The sequence below is a fragment of the Giraffa tippelskirchi genome, chromosome 4, assembly GCF_054371585.1.
Source record: "Giraffa tippelskirchi isolate mGirTip1 chromosome 4, T2T-mGirTip1v1.2.pri, whole genome shotgun sequence".
NCBI lineage: Eukaryota > Metazoa > Chordata > Mammalia > Artiodactyla > Giraffidae > Giraffa > Giraffa tippelskirchi.
Genome location: NC_137278.1, coordinates 97,139,509 through 97,158,974, shown reverse-complemented (window position 1 = coordinate 97,158,974; position 19,466 = coordinate 97,139,509). Strand labels below are relative to the sequence as shown.

At 37.7% G+C, this 19,466-nt stretch overlaps 1 protein-coding gene across 50 annotated transcripts in view; it reads right to left on the bottom strand.

Annotated features, from left to right (window-relative positions):
* The window catches only part of TSGA10 (testis specific 10), a 92,649-nt gene that overhangs the window by 11,936 nt on the left and 61,247 nt on the right, over positions 1 to 19,466 (bottom strand). For all 50 annotated transcript variants that reach the window (XM_081484407.1, XM_081484426.1, XM_081484414.1 and 47 more), the window contains 4 exons: positions 16,754 to 16,809; positions 15,479 to 15,647; positions 13,010 to 13,120; positions 10,905 to 11,090 (listed from right to left, as the gene is read on the bottom strand). In XM_081484407.1, the coding sequence (XP_081340533.1) occupies positions 10,905 to 11,090; positions 13,010 to 13,120; positions 15,479 to 15,647; positions 16,754 to 16,809 (522 nt within the window). The remainder of the gene's footprint in view (positions 1 to 10,904; positions 11,091 to 13,009; positions 13,121 to 15,478; positions 15,648 to 16,753; positions 16,810 to 19,466) is intronic.

The window sequence follows — 19,466 nt, the reverse complement described above, 5'->3', positions numbered from 1 at the left end:
CACATTCTTCAAACAAACTTCTATCCATCCACCCACCCCACTCATCCACCTATCCATCCATTCCATACATACTTCTTGTGTATATTCTATGTTCCAACAACGTGCCTAGATGAACAGCCAATGGTAATGGTCTCTGTTCTCATGAGGCTTCTAGACTATGGGGGAATCATGGTCAATAAAATCATCATACAGATGAATATCTAGATACAGATTAGGCAAACATTTCTAGAGAAAAAAAAACTATAACACAGGGAAGTGACCTAGACTGAGAGGATCGGGGACGTCAGGAAAGCCTTCTCTGAGTAAACAACACTTGAGCTGAGATCTGAAAAGCGAATGGAGACACAATGTGTGAGGGGAAGGTGGCTTTTCAGATCAGAGGATGCCAAGTGTGAAGCAAGGGCAGAGAGAAGGCTCCTATGTCTCGAGCTCAGAGACCACAGAAAAGAGTGAAGAGACACAGTTGAAAACACATACAACGTACAAAACAGTGCCTGGTAACCCAGGTATCAATAAAATTTAGGTCTTAACTTCCACTGAAAGATCTTACAGAGGAGGTTATGTGATCAGTTTTATGTTTTGAAAAGAATGTATGGAATGTTTCAGGTTCTAGTATAATTGCTCATTAAGCTAAGAGGGAAATCTTCTGGATAAAATGGAATAAAAAATAATTTTTGCAATTTATAGCTGAACTTGTAGGTAAGAAAGAGAAATTTTCACATGCCAAAAACAAAGAAAATGAGTCAAGGTCAGCTGGTAAGGAATGTGCCAAAGCTGGGGACAAAGTTTGAGCTTGTGAAAGTGAAAAGTTCTTAATGAACACCCTGGTGGTTCATTGTTCAGTTGCTAAGTCGTGGTCGACTCTGCGACCCCGTGGACTATAGCACACCAGGCTTCCCTATCCTTTATCATCTCCTGGACTTTGCTCAGATTCATATCCATTGAGTCGGATGCTATCTAACCATCTCATCTTCTGCCACCTCTTCTCCTTTTGCCTTCAACCTTTCCCAGCATCAGGGTCTTTTCCAATGAGTCAGCTCTTCGCATAGGTGGCCAAAGTATTAGAGCTTCAGCACCAGTCCTTCCTATGAATATTCAGGGTTGATTGCCTTGAAGATTGACTGGTTTGATCTCCAAGACTCTCAAAAGTCTTCTCCAGCACAACAGTTTGAAAGCATCAATTCTTTGGCTCTCAGCCTTCTTTATGGTCCACATCTCACATCTGTACATGACTACTGGAAAAACCATAGCTTTGATTATTCAGACCTTTGTTGGCAAAGTGATGTCTTTGCTTTTTAATGTGCTGTCTAGATTTGTCATAGCTTTCCTTCCAAGGATCAAGCGTCTTTTAATTGCATGGCTGCAGTCACCATCCACAGTTATTTTGGAACCAAATAAAATAAAATCTGGCACTGTTTCCACTTTTTCCCCCTCTATTTGTCATGAAGTGATGGGACCGGATGTCATGATCTCAGTTTTTTGAAAGTTGAGTTTTAAGTCAGCTTTTTCACTCTCCTCTTTCACCCTCATTAAGAAACTCTTTAGTGTAGAACACCCTGGACTGGGCATTTAATAGAGAATCTGGAAGGGTCACACCTTAGGGATGAGGCTAAACTGGTCTTACAGGAAAGGCTACTTTAGATCTGCCCTACCAAAGCTTAAAAACAATCTTGAAAGTATTAGTTAATCTGCAAGTAATTTAAGAGCCTGCCAAAACAAATCCAACACTTTCTAAAGGAAAACAACAAAATCTAACATTCAACAAAGTAAAATTCACAACGTCCAGCACTCAGTTTAAAAATATATACATCAGACATGTAAAGATACAAGAAAAGTGATCCACAAGCATCAAAATTAGTTGATGTAAACAGATGCAAAATGACAAAAGATGATATTAGCAGACAAGGGCCTTAAAACAGCTATTATCTAGACAAAAGGGATTAACAGGGTCTGAATTACCCTGTTGCCAAAAACAACTAGAAAAATGAACAAAATATAGGAGGGAAAAATCTGTTGACAACAGATAAAAGGTAGCACAGGACTATGATCTCTGGGAAGGAAAACAAATAAGGCAAACCAGATACCCCATGTCCAAGATCAGTGAAACTCCAGTAAGATGGTAAGCGCTGGAGCTGCTGTGAGGAGATACCCTACATCCAAGGGCAAAGGAGAAGCCCAGCAAGATACTAGGAGAGGCGAATTCGCATTTAGAATCAAACCCCGTTCCCGCCAGAGACACTCAGAGGGCTCAAACAAACCTTGTGTGCACCAGGACCCAGAGATCCCACAGAGACTGAGACAGAACTGTGTTTGAGCGTCTCCTGTGGAGGTACGGGTCGGTGGTGGTCTGCCTCAGGGACAGGGGCACTGGATGCAGCAGACTTGGGTATGGCATGAGCCCTCTTGGAGGAGGTAGCCATTAACCCCACCATAGAGCTGCTAGAACTTACACAGGACTGGGAAATAGACTCTTGGAGGGCACAACAGAACCTTGTGCACCAGCACCCAGGAGAAAAGAGCAGTGGCCCCACAGGACACTGTCCTGGACTTGCCTGTGGGTGTCCGGGAGTCTCTGGCAGAAGCATGGGTCAGTGGTGGCCTGCTGCAGGGTTGGGGGCACTGAGTGTAGCAGTGCATGCATGGGATCTTTTGAGGGAAGTCACCATTATCTTCATTAGCTCCACCATAGTTTGGCCCCAGGTAAATAGCAGGGAGGGAACACAGCTCCACCCATCAACAGAAAATTGGATTAAAGATTTATTGAGCGTGGCCCCCCCATCAGAACAAGACCCAGTTTCCCCCTCAGTCAGTCTCTCCCTCAGGAAGCTCCCATAAGTCTCTTTTCATTTTCCATCAGAGGGCAGACAGACTGAAAACCACAATCACAGAAAACTAACTAATCTAATCACATGGACCACAGCCTTGTCTAACTCAATGAAACTATGAGCCATGCTGTGTAGGGTCACCTAAGACGGACAGGTCATGGTGGAGGGTTCTGACAAAATGTGGTCCACTGGAGAAGGGAATGGCAAATAACTTCAGTATTCTTGTCTTGAGAACCCCATGAACAATAAGAAAAGGCAAAAAGATAGGACACTGAAAGACGAATTCCCCAGGTCAGTAGGTGCCCAATATGCACTGGAGATCAGTGGAGAAATAACTCCAGAAAGAATGAAGAGACGGAGCCAAAGCAAAAACAACACCCAGCGGTGGATGTGACTGGTGATGGAAGCAAGGTCTGATGCTGTAAAGAGCAATACTGCATAGGAACCTGGAATGTTAGGTCCATCAGTTCAGTTCAGTTCAGTTCAGTCCCTCAGTCGTGTCCAACTCTTTGCGACCCCATGAATTGCAGCATGCCAGGCCTCTCTGTCTATCACCAACTCCCGGAGTCTACCCAAACCCATGTCCATCGAGTCAGTGATGCCATACAACCATCTCATCCTCTGTTGTCCCCTTCTCCTCCTGCCCCCAATCCTACCCAGCATTAGGGTCTTTTCCAATGAGTCAACTCTTCATTAGGTCCATGAATCAAGGCAAATTGGAAGTGGTCAAACAGGAGATGGCAAGGGTGAACGTTGACAATTTAGGAATCAGCAAACTAAAATGGACTGGAATGGGTGACTAACTCAGATGACTATTATATCTACTACTGTGGGCAAGAATCCCTTAGAAGACATGGAGTAGCCATCATAGTCAACAAGAGAGTCCAAAATTCAGTACTTGGATGCAATCTCAAAAACGAAAGAATGATCTCTGCTTGTTTCCAAGGCAAACCATTCAATATCACAGTAATACAAGTCTATGCTCTGACCAGTAATGCTGAAGAAGCTGAATTTGAGCGGTTCTATGAAGACCTACAAGACCTTCTAGAACTAACACCCCAAAAAGATGTCCTTTTCATTATTAGGGGACTGGAATGCAAAAGTAGGAAGCCAAGAAACACTTGGAGGAACAGGCAAATTTGGCCTTGGAGTACAGAATGAAGCAGGGCAAAGGTTAATAGTGTTTTGCCAAGAGAAGGCACTGGTCATAGCATTCTTCCAACAACACAAGAGAAGACTCTACACATGGACATCACCAGATGGTCAACACCGAAATCAGACTGATTATATTCTTTGCAGCCAAAGATGGAGAAGCTCTATACAGTCAGCAAAAACAAGACCAGGAGCTGACTGTGGCTCAGATCATGAGCTCCTTATTGCCAAATTCAGACTTATATTGAAGAAAGTAGGGAAAAACACTAGACCATTCAGGTATGGCCTAAATCAAATCCCTAACGATTATACAGTGGAAGTGACAAATATACTGAAGGGACTAGATCTGATAGACAGAGTACCTGATGAACTATGGATGGAGATTCATGACACTGTACAGGAGACAGGGATCAAGACCATCTCCAAGAAAAAGAAATGCAAAAAAGCAAAATGGCTGTCAGAGGAGGCCTTACAAATAGCTGTGATAAGAAGAGAAGTGAAAAGCAAAGGAGAAAAGGAAAGATATGCCCATTTGAATGCAGAGTTCCAAAGAATAGCTAGGAGAGATAAGAAAGCCTTCCTCAGAGATCAATGCAAAAAAATAGAGGAAAACAACAGAATAGGAAAGACTAGAGATCTCTTCAAGAAAATTGGAGATACCAAGGGAACATTTCATGCAAAGATGGGCTCAATAAAGGACAGAAATGGTATGGACCTAACAGAAGCAGAAGATATTAAGAAGAGGTGGCAAGAATACACAGAATTGTACAAAAAAGATCTTCATGACCCAGATAATCATGATGGTGTGATCACTCACTTAGAGCCAGACATCCTGGAATGCGAAGTCAAGTGGGCCTTAGGAAGCATCACTACGAACAAAGCTACTGGAGGTGATGGAATTCCAGTTGAGCTGTTTCGAATCCTAAAAGGTGATGCTGTGAAAGTGCTGCACTCAATATGCCAGCAAAATCTGGAAAACTGAGCAGTGGCCACAGAACTGGAAAAGGTCAGTTTTCATTCCAATCCCAAAGAAAGGCAATGCCAAAGAATGTTCACACTACCGCACAATTGCACTCATCTCAGACACTAGTAAAGTAATGCTCAAATTCTCCAAGTCAGGCTTCAACAACATGAACCATGAACTTCCAGATGTTCAAGCTGGTCTTTGAAAAGGGCAGAGAAACCAGAGATCAAATTGCCAACATCCTCTGGATCATCAAAAAAGCAAGAGAGTTGCAGAAAGACATCTATTTCTGCTTCATTGACTATGCCAAAGTCTTTGACTGTGTGGATCACCACAAACTGTGGAATATTCTGGAAGAGATTGCAATACCAGACCACCTGACCTACCTCCTGAGGAACCTGTACACAGGTCAGGAAGAAACAGTTAGAACTGGACATGGAACAACAGACTGGTTCCAAACAGGAAAAGGAGTACGTCAAGGCTGTATATTGTCACCCTGCTTATTTAACTTCTATGCAGAGTACATCATGAGAAACGCTGGGCTGGATGAAGCACACACTGGAATCAAGCTTGCTGGGAGAAATATCAATAACCTCAGATATGCAGATGACACCACCCTTATGGCAGAAAGTGAAGAAGAACTAAAGAGCCTCTTGATAAAAGTGAAAGAGGAGAATGAAAAAGTTGGCTTAAAGCTCAACATTCAGAAAACAAAGATCATGGCATCTGATCCCATCACTTCATGGCAAATAGATGGGGAAACAGTGGAAACAGTGACAGACTTAATTGTTTTAGGCTCCAAAATCACTGCAGATGGTGACTGCAGCCATGAAATTAAAAGACGCTTACTCCTTGGAAGAAAAGTTATGACCGACCTAGACAGTATATTAAAAAGCAGAGACATTACTTTGCCAACAAAGGTCCATCTAGTCAAGGCTATGGTTTTTCCAGTAGTCATGTATGGATGTGAGAATTGGACTATAAAGAAAGCTGAGTAACAAAGAATAGATGCTTTTGAACTGTGGTGTTGGAGAAGACTCTTGAGAGTTTGTTGGACTGCAAGGAGATCCAACCAGTCCATCCTCAAGGAAATCAGTCCTGAGTATTCACTGGAAGGACTGATGTTGAAGCTGAAACTCCAATACTTTGGCCACCTGATGCGAAGAGCTGACTCATTGGAAAAGACCCTGATGCTGGGAAAGATTGAGGGCAGGAGAAGAAGGGGACAACAGAGGATGAGATGTTTGGATGGCATCGTCGACTCAATGGGCATAAGTTTGGGTCAATTCTGGGAGTTGGTGATGTACAGGGAGGCCTGACGTTCTGCAGTCCATGGAGGTTGCAAAGAGTCAGACATGACTGAGGGACTGAACTGAACCGAACTGAACTGATGGTAGTCATGGGCTTCCCTGGTGGCTTAGATGGTAAAGAATCTGCCTGCAATGCAGGAGACCCAGGTTCGATCCCTGGGTTGTATTGTTAGTAGATTTTCCTTGGGAGAAAAGTTGAAAAAAGATTTCAAATAAGTAACATAACATATGTGATAAACTCATATCTACACAAATAAAGGAAGGACATTAGAGACAGAATGAGTGAATGTAAAATAAAATCTTTTATTTTTCTTATTTTTAACTAATTTACTAGATAAAAGTTGGTTCAACACAATAGCAACAGTTTATTCTGTGATTATAGCTCATGGATAAGTAAAATGATGGACAGTCATGTTATCAAGGGTGGGAGAGAGGAATTTCAAACACAGCGTTAAAGCCACCTGCACTATGCCTGCAGTCATACAGTGCTGTGTAAAAACGCAGACTTAGTCATAAGTGTATCCTGAACATTGTAGAGTAACCACTTAAAAAGTTTTTAAAAACAAGCATATTGATATGTTAATTTAGGAGATAAAATATAATCATAAAAGATGCTCAACTAAAACCAGAAAAGCAATAAATGAGGGAAAGACAAAAAAGAAACATAAAACAAGGGCAATGAATAGAAAACAGTCACAAATATGATAATTATTAACCAAACTATATCTATAATCATTCCAAATGTGAATGGACTTATATATACAGGATGTCAGAATGGGGAAAAAACAAAACTCAACTATATGTATTTACAAGAAACTCACTTTAATATAAAGATGCAAACACAAATAAAAGGAAGGCTGGAGTAGTTAGATTAATTTTAAACAAAGCTGATTCAGAGCAAGGAAATTTACCAGAGATAAAAAGGAGACATTAAATAATGATAAAAGGCTTAATTCACCAAAACATAACAACCCATAATGTGTATGCACCTAACAACACAATATGTCAAGATACATAAAGGAAGAAATGATAGCATGGCAAGGAGAGACATATAAATCTACAATTACAGCTGGAGACTACATCATGCTTCTATCAGTGACAGACCGATCTAGCAGGCAGAAAATGAGTAAATACACGGTTGAATTGAACAGCACCAATCACTGGAACTGACAGTTCTAGAAACTTCATTCAACAATAGCAGAATACACATCTTTCTAAAGCTCATGTAGAATATTCTCTAAGTAGGCTACATATGGGCTACAAAACATACATTAACAATTTTTTTAAAGATTTTCTTTGATGTGGACCATTTTTAAAGTCTTTATTGAACTTGTGACAATATTGATGCTTTTTTTTTATGCTTTGGTTTTTTTGGCCCTGAGCCATGCGGGATCTGAACTCCTGGAACAGAGACTGAGTCCACACTCCCTGTACTTTGGAAGGAGAAGTCCCAACCACTGGACTGCCAGGAAAGTCCCAGCCTAACAAATTTTTAAAAATATAAATCATACTAAGTATGCTCTCCAACCACAGTGAAATTGAGCTGGAAATCAATAACAGAAAGATAACTGGAAAAATCTCCAAATATGTGCAGATTAAACAACACCCTTTTAAATAACACATGGCTCAGAAAAGAAATTTCAAGAGAAATATTTTGATATTTTAACTAAAGTAAAATATAACTTATCAAAATTAGTGGCATGCAGTGAAAGCAGTAGTTAAAGGAAATTTGTAGCAATGAATGCATTTATTAGAAAAAAAGAAAGATCTAAAGTTAATAATCTAAGCTTTCACCTTAGGAAACTGGAAAAAGAAGCAAATTGAAAAGAAGAAGAAAAGAAAAAAATATGAGAAGAAATCTATGAAATTTAAAACAGGAAGTTAAAACTGGACAGCTACGTGTAAAAGAATTAAATTAGAACACTTAACACCATAGAAAAAAGTAAACTCAAGATGAATTAAAGACCTAAATGTAAAGCCAGATATAAAACTATAAAACTCTTGGTGGAAAACCTAGAACACTCTTTGACATAAATTTCAGCAAGATCTTTTTCAATCCACCTCCTAGAATAGTGAAAATAAAAATGGGAGTAAACAAGTAGTACCTAAATAAACTTAAAAGCTTTTGCACAGCAATGGAAACCATGAATAAAACAAAAAGATAAGCCTCAGAATGGGAGGAAATACTTGCAAACGAAGCAACCAACAAAGGATTAATCTCCAAAATATAGAAGCAGCTCATGCAGCTCAATATTTAAAAAAAAAAAAAGCAAAAAAAAAAAAAAAAGCCAAATAACCCAATCAAAAAACGAGTGGAAGATCTAAATAGACATTTCCCCAAAGAAGACATACAGATGGCTAAAAAGCACATGAAAAAGATGCTCAACATCACTAATTATTAGGGAGATGCATATCAAAACTACAATGAGGTATCACCTCATTCCTGTCAGAAGAGCCATCACCAAAAAAATCTATAAACAACAAACGCTATAGAGAGTGTGGAGAAAAAGGAGCCCTCCTACACTGTTGGTGGGAATGTCTCAATAAATTGGTACAGCCAGTATGAAAATCAGTTTGGGTGTTCTTTTAAAAACTAAAAATAGAGCTACCATATGATCCAGCAATGCCACTCCTGGGCATATCTCCAGATAAAATCACAATTCCAAAAGATACATGCACCCCAGAGTTCCCTGCAGCATTATTTATAATAACCAGGACCTGGAAGCAGCCTAGATATCCACTGACAGAGGGATGGATAAAGAAGGTGCGGCGCATACATTACAATGGAATACTACTCAGCTATAAAAAAGAACACATTTGAGTTAGTTCTAATGAGGTGGATGAACCTAGAGCCTATTATAGAGCAAAGTAAGTCAGAAAGAGAAAAACAAGTACATATTAACATACATATGTGGAATCTGAAAAAAAACTGGTATAGACAATCTTATTTACAAAGCAGAAACAAAGACACAGATGTAAAGAAAACAACATATGTACCAAGAGGGAAAAGGGGGAGATAGGATGAACTGGGAGGTTTGGACTGACACATATACACTATTGCTGCTGCTGCTGCTGCTGCTAAGTCGCTTCAGTCGTGTCCGACTCTGTGCGACCCCATAGACAGCAGCCCACCCAGGCTCCGCTGTCCCTGGGATTCTCCAGGCAAGAATACTGGAGTGGGTTGCCATTTCCTTCTCCAGTGCATGAAAGGGAAAAGTGAAAGTGAAGTCGCTCAGTCATGTCCGACTCTTAGCGACCCCATGGACTATAGCCTACGAGGCTCCTCCATCCATGGGATTTTCCAGGCAAGAGTACTGGAGTGGGGTGCCATTGCCTTCTCCAATACACTATTGATACTGTGTATAAAATGGATAACTAGTGAGAACCTGCTGTAGAGCACAGGGACCTCCACTCAGTGCTCTGTGGGGACCTAAATGGGGAGGAAACCCAAAAAAAGAGGGGATCTATGTATACCTATAGCTGGTTCACTTTGCCGTACAGTAGAAACTAACACAACAATATTAAACAACTATACCCTAATAGATCCTTTTAAAAAAACAACAAAACCCCCCAAAACTCAAAGCACACAAAACATTATACATCATACATATACACAATGGAATATTACTCAGCCATTAAAAAAAACACATTTGAATCGGTTCTACTGAGATGGATGAAACTGGAGCCCATTATACAGAGTGAAGTAAGCCAGAAAGAAAAACAACAATACAGTATACTAATGCATATATATGGAATTTGAAAGATGGTAACGATAACCCTATATGCGAGACAGAATAAGAGACACAGATGCATAGAACAATTTTATGGACTCTGAGGGAGAAGGTGAGGGTGGGACGTTCTGGGAGAATAGCATTGAAACATGTATATTATCATATGTGAAACAGAACACCATTCCATGTTCGATGCATGAGACAAGGGCTCAGGGCCGGGGCAATGGGATGACCCAGAGGGATGGGATGGGGAGGGAGGTGGGTGGGGGGGTCCAGGAAGAGGAACACATGTAAACCCATGGCTGATTCATGTCAATGTATGGCAAAAACTATTACAATATTGTAAAGTAATTAGCCCCCAACTAAAATAAATAAATTTATAAAATAAAACAAACAAACAAACAAAACATTATACATCATTTGTGGGTGACAGGTATGTAGATAGAGTACAAACATATGCAAGAGAGTTATACAACTGACATGCAAGTTCTTCACACCAGCCACAAGAGCGGGGGAGGAAAAGGATGAGGAGCTGGGTCTGCAATGTTTTGTTTCTTTAAATAAAGAGACTCTTTATTTAAATGATAAATATATTCTTTATAAATACGGCAAAATGTTAGTGTTCTTCAACCTTGGACATGGGCTTATGTGGGCCTTTTATATTACTTTTGGGGAGGGCACTGTTTTTGTATGCTTGAAATAGTTTCTAATTTTTTTAAATGCTAAAGATTATTCTATTAATAGCTGCAGGTTAGGTAAGAGATTAGAGAACCAGTGTGGAGAACAGTTAACAGACAGACTAGAATTCACAGTATACTTAGATAACCTAAGTGTTTGTTATACACTTAATTTATGGAAAGCCAAACAAAACTCTTTTAAATATGATGCAGGATGTACAACAAGCATATTTTCCCAAACTTACCTGCTCGACCTCTCTATTGAGGGCATCTACTTTTTCTTTTAATCTGTTACCCTCTGCCTCAGCAGTGATAAGTTCTAATTTGAGGGTATTGTTATCTGCCTCTGCTTGACGGGCCTTATTTTCCCAGTTTTCAGCATCTTCATTGGCTTTTCGGAGTTGGTCCATCATTTGCCTGTTCTCAGATTCCTAAAAAGCAAATCTTAGGTTTTACTTTAAAAGAGTAAAATGTTAAACATATGATGCAAATTAAACATTATTTGCCAGGTCACTGGGAATTTACTTGTCAAGAGGATCATCTATAGCGTAACCTCAAGGAATCCTGTCTATACTCTCAGTTTAGAAAATTGGTCAATCGATAATTAACAAAAGGGAATGGGCCCAGGATCTGCCCTGGTTCCTGAGTCACACACACTCTAGTAAGGTTACGGTTTTACTCTTATCTTCCAGACTCCAATGAATCTATTTTTACATTTGCTTTTGTTCAAACAAAACTCCTCTTTGCCTCTTTCCCCCATATATCTGCTTGCTGACTACTTGCTGGTCTGGTTTCTGAGTTTCTGCCTTGACCTGACCTTTTGTATCTATGTATTCCGGTGTTTCGGCTGCTCTTTTGGGTGGTACTCTGACTACAGAGCTTCTGACCGCTTGCATATCTTAAGCATCAGCTTCTGATTATTCTCTGGGTTTGGTGTATTTCCTATCTGGTCCCTGCCTTTCATTCATAACCCAAGCCTTAATCTTCTCCATCATAGGACGTTCTATGACTCACTTTTGCTCTCTGTTCTAACAACTTGCCTGAAGTTGCTCAGAAGTAAAATATGAAACCTATGCTGATAAACACTATTCATACATATACATTCAGGTATATACTGGGCATACAGTATAGAATCACATTGTTAGAACTTATGAATTGGCTACCAAGGAAGCCCACATAAATATACATGCATGTATATACTGGGCGTACAATAAGAACCACATTGTTAGACCCTATAGACTGACTAAAGTGGGAGCTTATTTCTAAAAGAAAACAATCAGCTCCACAAACAATACACTATGTTGAGTAATAATTATGAAGCTACTTTAAAAAAATATTTTTAAAAAGTTATTTTAATAGTATGGTTTGACTAACTCATTCTAAAAACTTATTTACAATTCTGGTAATTAATTAAAAAGACCTTAGATCTCTTTCTCTCCTACTTGTTAGTAAACAGTTCAGAAATACTGAGCTAAATTTATTGCCAAAATTACAATAAACAGCACCTCTAATTGTATAAGACTTTCAAATCAAGATTTAAGTTCTCACAAATATGATTAAGCGTGAGATTGGTTGAAATTCAGTTAATATTGCCACCTTGTGGTCTAATGGTACCTCGACCAATATGAAGGATCTGTGCCAAGTCTGTTGATTAACAAGTTAACATACTAATCTACTGTATTGGCTTTTAAGATTCAGATATTCTCGATGTGCCAGTAGGAATCAGATGTGTGTTTCCTATTACTGTACTAAATATAATAGTTGTGTACAGAGTATGTACTTGGCAGGTACATGGTGCAGTATACATAAACTGAATTTTACCCACATCAATTTTTACCCTCTTTAACTTTCTGTAGCACTTACTGTATATCATTCTTTTAAAACTGCCCTACAGATTTATGTCAACTGGTTACTAACAGAGAAATGGAGAAGAGAGCCATTGCCCTCTGGCCCTAAGAAATAGATGGTCCCACAACAGAGTAATCAATTCTGATTTGCTACACAATCTGGTGAAGCCTCTTTTGTCAAAGGTTTGTGATTGTCAATTACCATTTCCAAATATAAGTGAGCCCATGTTGATTCTGGCCCTTGTCCTCCATCCAGTTAGGAGGGTTCTACTTATCTAAAATGGCTAAGTGGCAAAACAAAAGGGGTGCATTCTTGAGTTACCTTTCTGGATATTGGTGACCTTCTAAATTTATAGTTAACACACAATTGTCAACATTAGAATATGCTATGTATGCACTAAAGAAATGCATTTGATGCAGCCATTCCTGTGAGTGCAATCAATCAATAGCTCTCGTGAAAATTCAGCTATCTTGGGCCAAAGGGAAAATAAATATATACATACTTCAGACTTTAATATATTCTTCAGTTTATTAACCTCCAGATTAGTGTCTTGAACCTTCTGTTTAATGTCACTAAGTTCATTATGAGTATCATTCAATTTTTTAGACAGTGCCTATGAGAAAAAGACAGATTTTACAAAAAATTAAAAATTGTTCTACATCAAAACCACCATAAATATTTAAATATTTACAATGTGATAAATAAAATTAAATACTTAATACATAAATCTCATATAAAGGCAATGAGAAAACACAGGAGTCCAAACAGTAAGTGGACAAAGAACCCAAACACAATTCACAAAAAAGGAACCACAAACGGATAATACTTAAAGTTAAAATTTACTAGCAATCAAAGATATGGCAAGGAATGTACATTTTTATGCATTGTGGGAATAAATGTAAATTTGAGGAAAGCAAATCTGTGCTCTTCTACCTGGTGATGTATTAAGAGACATTTTTAAAAGCTCATAAAAACAAGAAAGACAAATATGTTGCTTTTTGTTAAAGGTAAGAGATGGATACATGGGTATTCACTATACTCATGTCCACTCAGAAGGTTTCTTAATTTAAAAATGACACCTCATAAGCATTTGATTCCATTTGAAAGCAAATCTATAAAATCTAATGAAAAAGAATATCTACTGAGGAATTATTTGCTATGTGAAAATATTTATTCATTGGATGAATGATACAATAAATAACAGTATCCACCTAGTGGTAAAACCACACAGAATATTATGCATCCATGAAAAATGTTTGGAAAAATTTTTAATAACAGAGAAAAATGTTAATGCATATTTGAAAAAATCAGGATTAAACACTAAAAACATCTCAATTTGTTTAAAATCGTGGTATTGAGCAAGAAATTATTTTAAGGTTTCTGTTTTCCAAATCTTCTATATGGGTTTTTTAACAACCTGCAGTCCACAGAGGGGTCCATCTTCTACATTTGGGCCCTATGACCCAAACATAGGAAAAATTTACTCTTGAACATTTGTATATTGTTATGGTAATAATTTTCTTCAGATTATAAAACATCTTTACTAAGGTATAACAAACAACTATGATGTTATAGTAAAGTAATAACAATTACAAAATATTTATCAAGTGATAATGCTAGATGCTCTAAGTTCTTGCTAGGCACATTCTCATCTGCTCCCCATTTTTACAGTTGATATGATCACACAGCCAGGAGGGGGGACTTGCACTTATGTGAGTCTTAAATACTTCACTCTGTTGTCTTCTCATGTGGAACAAAGCATGATATAAAGTGGCATGTGGTTTTATCCCACCTACATTAAAAAGTTCATGTAAAAGACAGTATAAAAATTTTAAAGTATATTGAAAATCAGTAAAAAAAAAAATGTTAACAGCATATAACTGCATGGTAAAGATGAGAGCTTTTCATCTAATCTTCATAAATATTAGCTACAGTTAGCTTTAGCCTATTTGCTTTAGCTGTAAATAGAGCACACAAAAGTAGATTCTATAAATTCACATCTTTTATTTTTAGTGCTATTAACTTTTAAAAATTAAACTTTATTTTAAAAGTTTTAGACTTGTGGAAAAGTTATTAAAATAGTATAGAGAGTGCCCATATAGGCTATACTCAGTTTCCTCTATTATTAACATCTTATATTAGTGTACTACATGTCACAATTCATGAACCAATGTTGATAATTATTAACTAAAGTCCATATTTTATTCCTATTCCTTCTATTTTTATGGAATGTCCTTTTTCCGTTCCAGGATCCCAGTGTTCATTAACTTTTGAACAAAGTACTTTAACACCTCAATCAACTTTTTAATAATTAACAAAGCTTGGCATCTTTATATCTGATTATGTAAATTAAATTATTTAACAGTTTAAAAATACAGACTTTTATGATGCAAACTAAACACATTGAGAGTGACAGCAAAATGAAGGAAATCATTTGTACTGAAGAATTTCAATGGGGGAAGAAAGTTTTCAAGGAAAATTTTCTAATGATAAAATTAAAAGTGATACTGGTAATGAGAGCTCATAATAAAACTGAACTGCACTGGTTTAGAGAGGAACTAATTATAAGAGAAATTTTCCTAAAAAGAATCACAGTGCTAAAGAAGACCAAATAATGTGGCATAGTCAATATACTCATAGTAAGAGTAATAGTCCATCAAATAAACCTACTCTTTTCTTAACCATTTCTGAAGGTTATCTTCATTTGCTAGTTTATTCCAATATTTATCCTTCACTGAGGAATTACTTTCTAAGATTTAATACAAATGTTACACCCCTGTTCTCTCTTTTCTCTAATATTTAACCGTATGTTTGAAAATTTCATTTAGAAACTACATGGCATATTCTGTGTAATAAAGATTTTAAAAATGGCTAGTTCCAAAGCCTGAGCTTTTCTATGAAATGAAACGAGGGCAGTGGCTCAGAAGAAACATATCCTTCTCAGAGAAAAAGATTCTAGGAACAAGTATACCTGGTTTTCTTGTTTAGCTTTAGCAAACTGTTCTTGGAGATTGTCATTCTCATGAGCCAAGATGTCCCTCTCCCTGGCTATTTGAGCCAGCTCATCATTTGTCTCATCCAACTGCCGGCGCATTCTGGAAATGTCTTGTTCACACATAATGAGGGCTTCGGTAGACTGTCTATGCCACAAATCAGGCAGTACATGAGAAGAGACATTTTACCGAAAGAGAATAACAAATTTTCATGAGACAGAAGATAGAAAGCATGAAAACATTTAAAGAGTTTTAAACACATTTAAATTTGCAGGAATAAATACTGCAAAGATAGTGCACTGAAGTTTCTCTGTGTTGCTAACATTGCACTATGAAAAAGATGCCAAATAAATACACACAGTAGTCAACGATTTGTTACAGATTCAAAACTTCTCATGCTCAAGTATAAGAAAGTCATTGCCCTACCTCTAGATGCTAGATGCTCCTCTTCCTCTGCCCTTGTAAAAATGAGTGGTTCTCAGGGCTTAACCCTTAGCCGCCTGATTCTTCTCATGCCAGCCTTTCTTTCTCTTTGACAGTTCCTATTAATATCCAAGGCTCCCAACCCTATCTATACTCAGACAACTCTGAAATGATCACCCCTGCCTGATTCTCTTCCTTACACTCTAGACTCTTATATTTGACTGCTTACTAGACATATCTACAAGAAGGTCTTGGAAACTCTTCTAAGTCAAAGAAAAATCTTTTTCCATGTAGGTTCATCATGTCCAGTATTCATCACTAGCATTTGGCATTTTCCTAGATTCTTTCCTTCACAAACACCACACCCCTGTCCCTCAACCTCCCAAGCCCAGTCTTTCATCACCTATTCAGTCTGTATAATCTCTCTGACAAAAAAAATCTCACCAGCCTTTAATGATTTCTCACTGCCCACAGGCTCATCTGTCTGTATCACAGGCCTCTGCCTGCCTGCCTAGCCTCTCCTTCGTTTCTCCCCTTATGCTTTGGGTTCCAACTTATTCACCTATTTGTCATTCCAGAGACTCTTGAACCTCACCTGTGGTTCTCTATGGCTCTTTGCTATTCTTTCTATCTTGAATGCTCTTCTCTTTCCTATTTTTGGCAAACACCAGATCCTCCCTTTACTTCCTCAAACAGACTCAAGCCTCCTTTCAACATTAGAGAGCCAGCATCCTATACATAACACTAAGTAAGCCCCTTGTTTCTATCTTTGTACCTAACATAGTACTTTGCCCCTCAATAAGTGATCCAATCTTTCTTAAGTCATTTACCTTGATGCCTGTTCCATCTCAGCAATGATATTCTTCATGCCTGAAATGGTCTTTTCCTTGAAAAATAATATAAGTATTAAATACAAAATTATCTTAAACTGTTATTTCTGTTAAAAGTGAATATATTAGAAGAATTTCCCACCTCCTTTTTGATTTACAGTTGTTTTTAAACACTTGTGTTCTATTCTTTTTTGCTACACTTTAAAACTAATGCTTAATATATCAATGTGAGTATCTGTACTGGATAAAAACAATTGATTGTGCTCCTCAAAACAAAGACTATACTTAGGTATATTGATATGAGATCATCATATCACATACCATTAAAAGATGTTTTGTGCAGTCACCCAGCAACATAAGAACCCCTTAAGCACCCTGTTTTTGGAGGAAACCCAATGATTTGGCACTAGGTTCTCTACTGGAAATAGGACTGATTTACTTCCTTACTTCTTCATGTTATAAAACCCAGGAAAGTGAATCATGTAAAACTAAATTTAGTTATTAAGAATAATGACCTTGACAAAGTACACCATATATATCAGTTGTCAACATCACCTTGAAAAAGCTGTTACAGTGGGATTACTTATAGAAGTATACTATTCATTCTAGGTGTAAGCTAGTAAGCAGGCCTAGAGCAAAAGTGTAAGAAATAAATTATTTCTATTTTTCTTTTTCAAGGGTGTGGAGAGGGAGTAGAATTAGTGGAATCAATCAAGACTGAGATCAGGGGGAATATCTTAATGCCATCAATACCATTTCCAGATGTCCTCCTTTAAAAACTGGCTGATCCTGAACTAGAAACAGATACTATACATAGATACTTAGCACTAACATAAGTCCTTAAAAAGTAGGAAAATTATTCTTCCACTAAATAACCAGATTTCACTTTGCCTTTTAAATTTTCAAATCCTAGTAACCAAGTAACAAGATGAAAATTAAACCTGTATTTCCCAACCAGTGCTGCTCCTATCATCAGAGACAACTGTGTGTGTGTGTGTGTGTGTGTGTGTGTGTGTGTGTGTGTGTGTGTGTGTGTGTGTGTATGTGTGTGATCCTCCTTTACTCATGTGTTCCTCTCTAGGGTATTTTTAGCTCTGGTTTCCCATTCTGTTTTCTGACAGAATGGCATAGATTCCATGTCTGGCAATAATGGATACTGCTGCTACTGCTAAGTCGCTTCAGTCGTGTCCAACTCTGTGCGACCCCATAGACGGCAGCAACCAGGCTCCGCCGTCCGTGGGATTCTCCAGGCAAGAACACTGGAGTGGGTTGCCATTTCCTTCTCCAATGCATGAAAGTGAAAAGTGAAAGTGAAGTTGCTCAGTCGTGTCCGACTCTTAGCGACCCCTTGGACTGCAGCCTACCAGGCTCCTCCATCCATGGGATTTTCCAGGCAAGAGTACTGGAGCTGGGTGCCATTGCCTTCTCCAAATGGATACTGAAGTATGGTTAAAATATCCATTAGCAAAACTGTTAAACCCTTTAAAGAATCACAGCCAATGGAGGAAAAACTCAAAGAGAAAATACTGCTTACACGGAATATTTACAAATGCTTTGGAAGTACAACTTAACACACTTCTAAATAAATTCTGAAAAGCTAACTGAATTTCTAGTATTTCTGACAGCTGTTACTTGGTTAAGATTTAAACATGGTTTATAAGCCTAAAAAGATCTCTCTTTTATCAACAGAAATTCCTTGAAATATTCTCTAAAAATACTGCAAAAATATTCGGGACAAACAAAATTACTGTATAGAATCCAATAACATATCCTCCTAGCCTATTTTTCTCTTAATGTGACCCTAATAGTACCATTTCTTAAAATTCATATCATTATCAACTTGATAATCCTTGTACAATCTCAATGTATTTGTTCAATCAGAGACACAGATTCAAGTTAATTGTTAAAAATTCAACCTGGACAGGGTGGTCATAAATCAACTCAGAAAAATGAAACAAAATAAAATTTTATACAAATAATTCTGACTTTCATGATTCAGAAATCTGTGAACTTGCTATTGAATTTTCTAACTTTAATTGGTATCAAGTAGTAGAACAACTTTTTAAAAAAACTATGATTACCAGACAAAATTCACTTTATTCACTATAATATAGACTTTTCCATAGCAATTACTTTTCCAATGTAATCTCTAGATTAAACTAATAAAACTACTATTTTTCACTGAAAGGTATTATAAATTCAGCTCTAAAATATCATTGTATAGAACATTTCCTCTTTTGAATGTGTGACACTGTTTTCCCTTCACAGGATGGATGTGTTTACATTCATAATCCTATATAATACTCAATTTTGAAATGGACTTGCAACTCAATATTCTTTGTGAAAGAGAAGATATTATCGGTACAGTTAGCAGAGTGGAAGATGTGAAATTAGTTAATCAGACTTTCCCAGTTAAGCCAAAATTTACTACCTCATGTACTTTGATAACTTCAATTATGCTCATGATATCCAAATCTATTAACTTCAGTTTTCTCTGCAAACCTTAAAATCCAAGATTCAACTCATGCCACAAAGGCATGTTGATAACCTTCCTCACTAAGCTTGCACTGTGTCCTGTGTTTCCTACTTCACGCACAGGAACTAGTCATTTGGCTCCTAAGTCAGAAAGCACATCCTGTCAGTTTTACTTCCTAAACAAAGCTATCTGTTTCTCTCATGGACACTGTCACTTCCTAATACAGTTCTTATCACT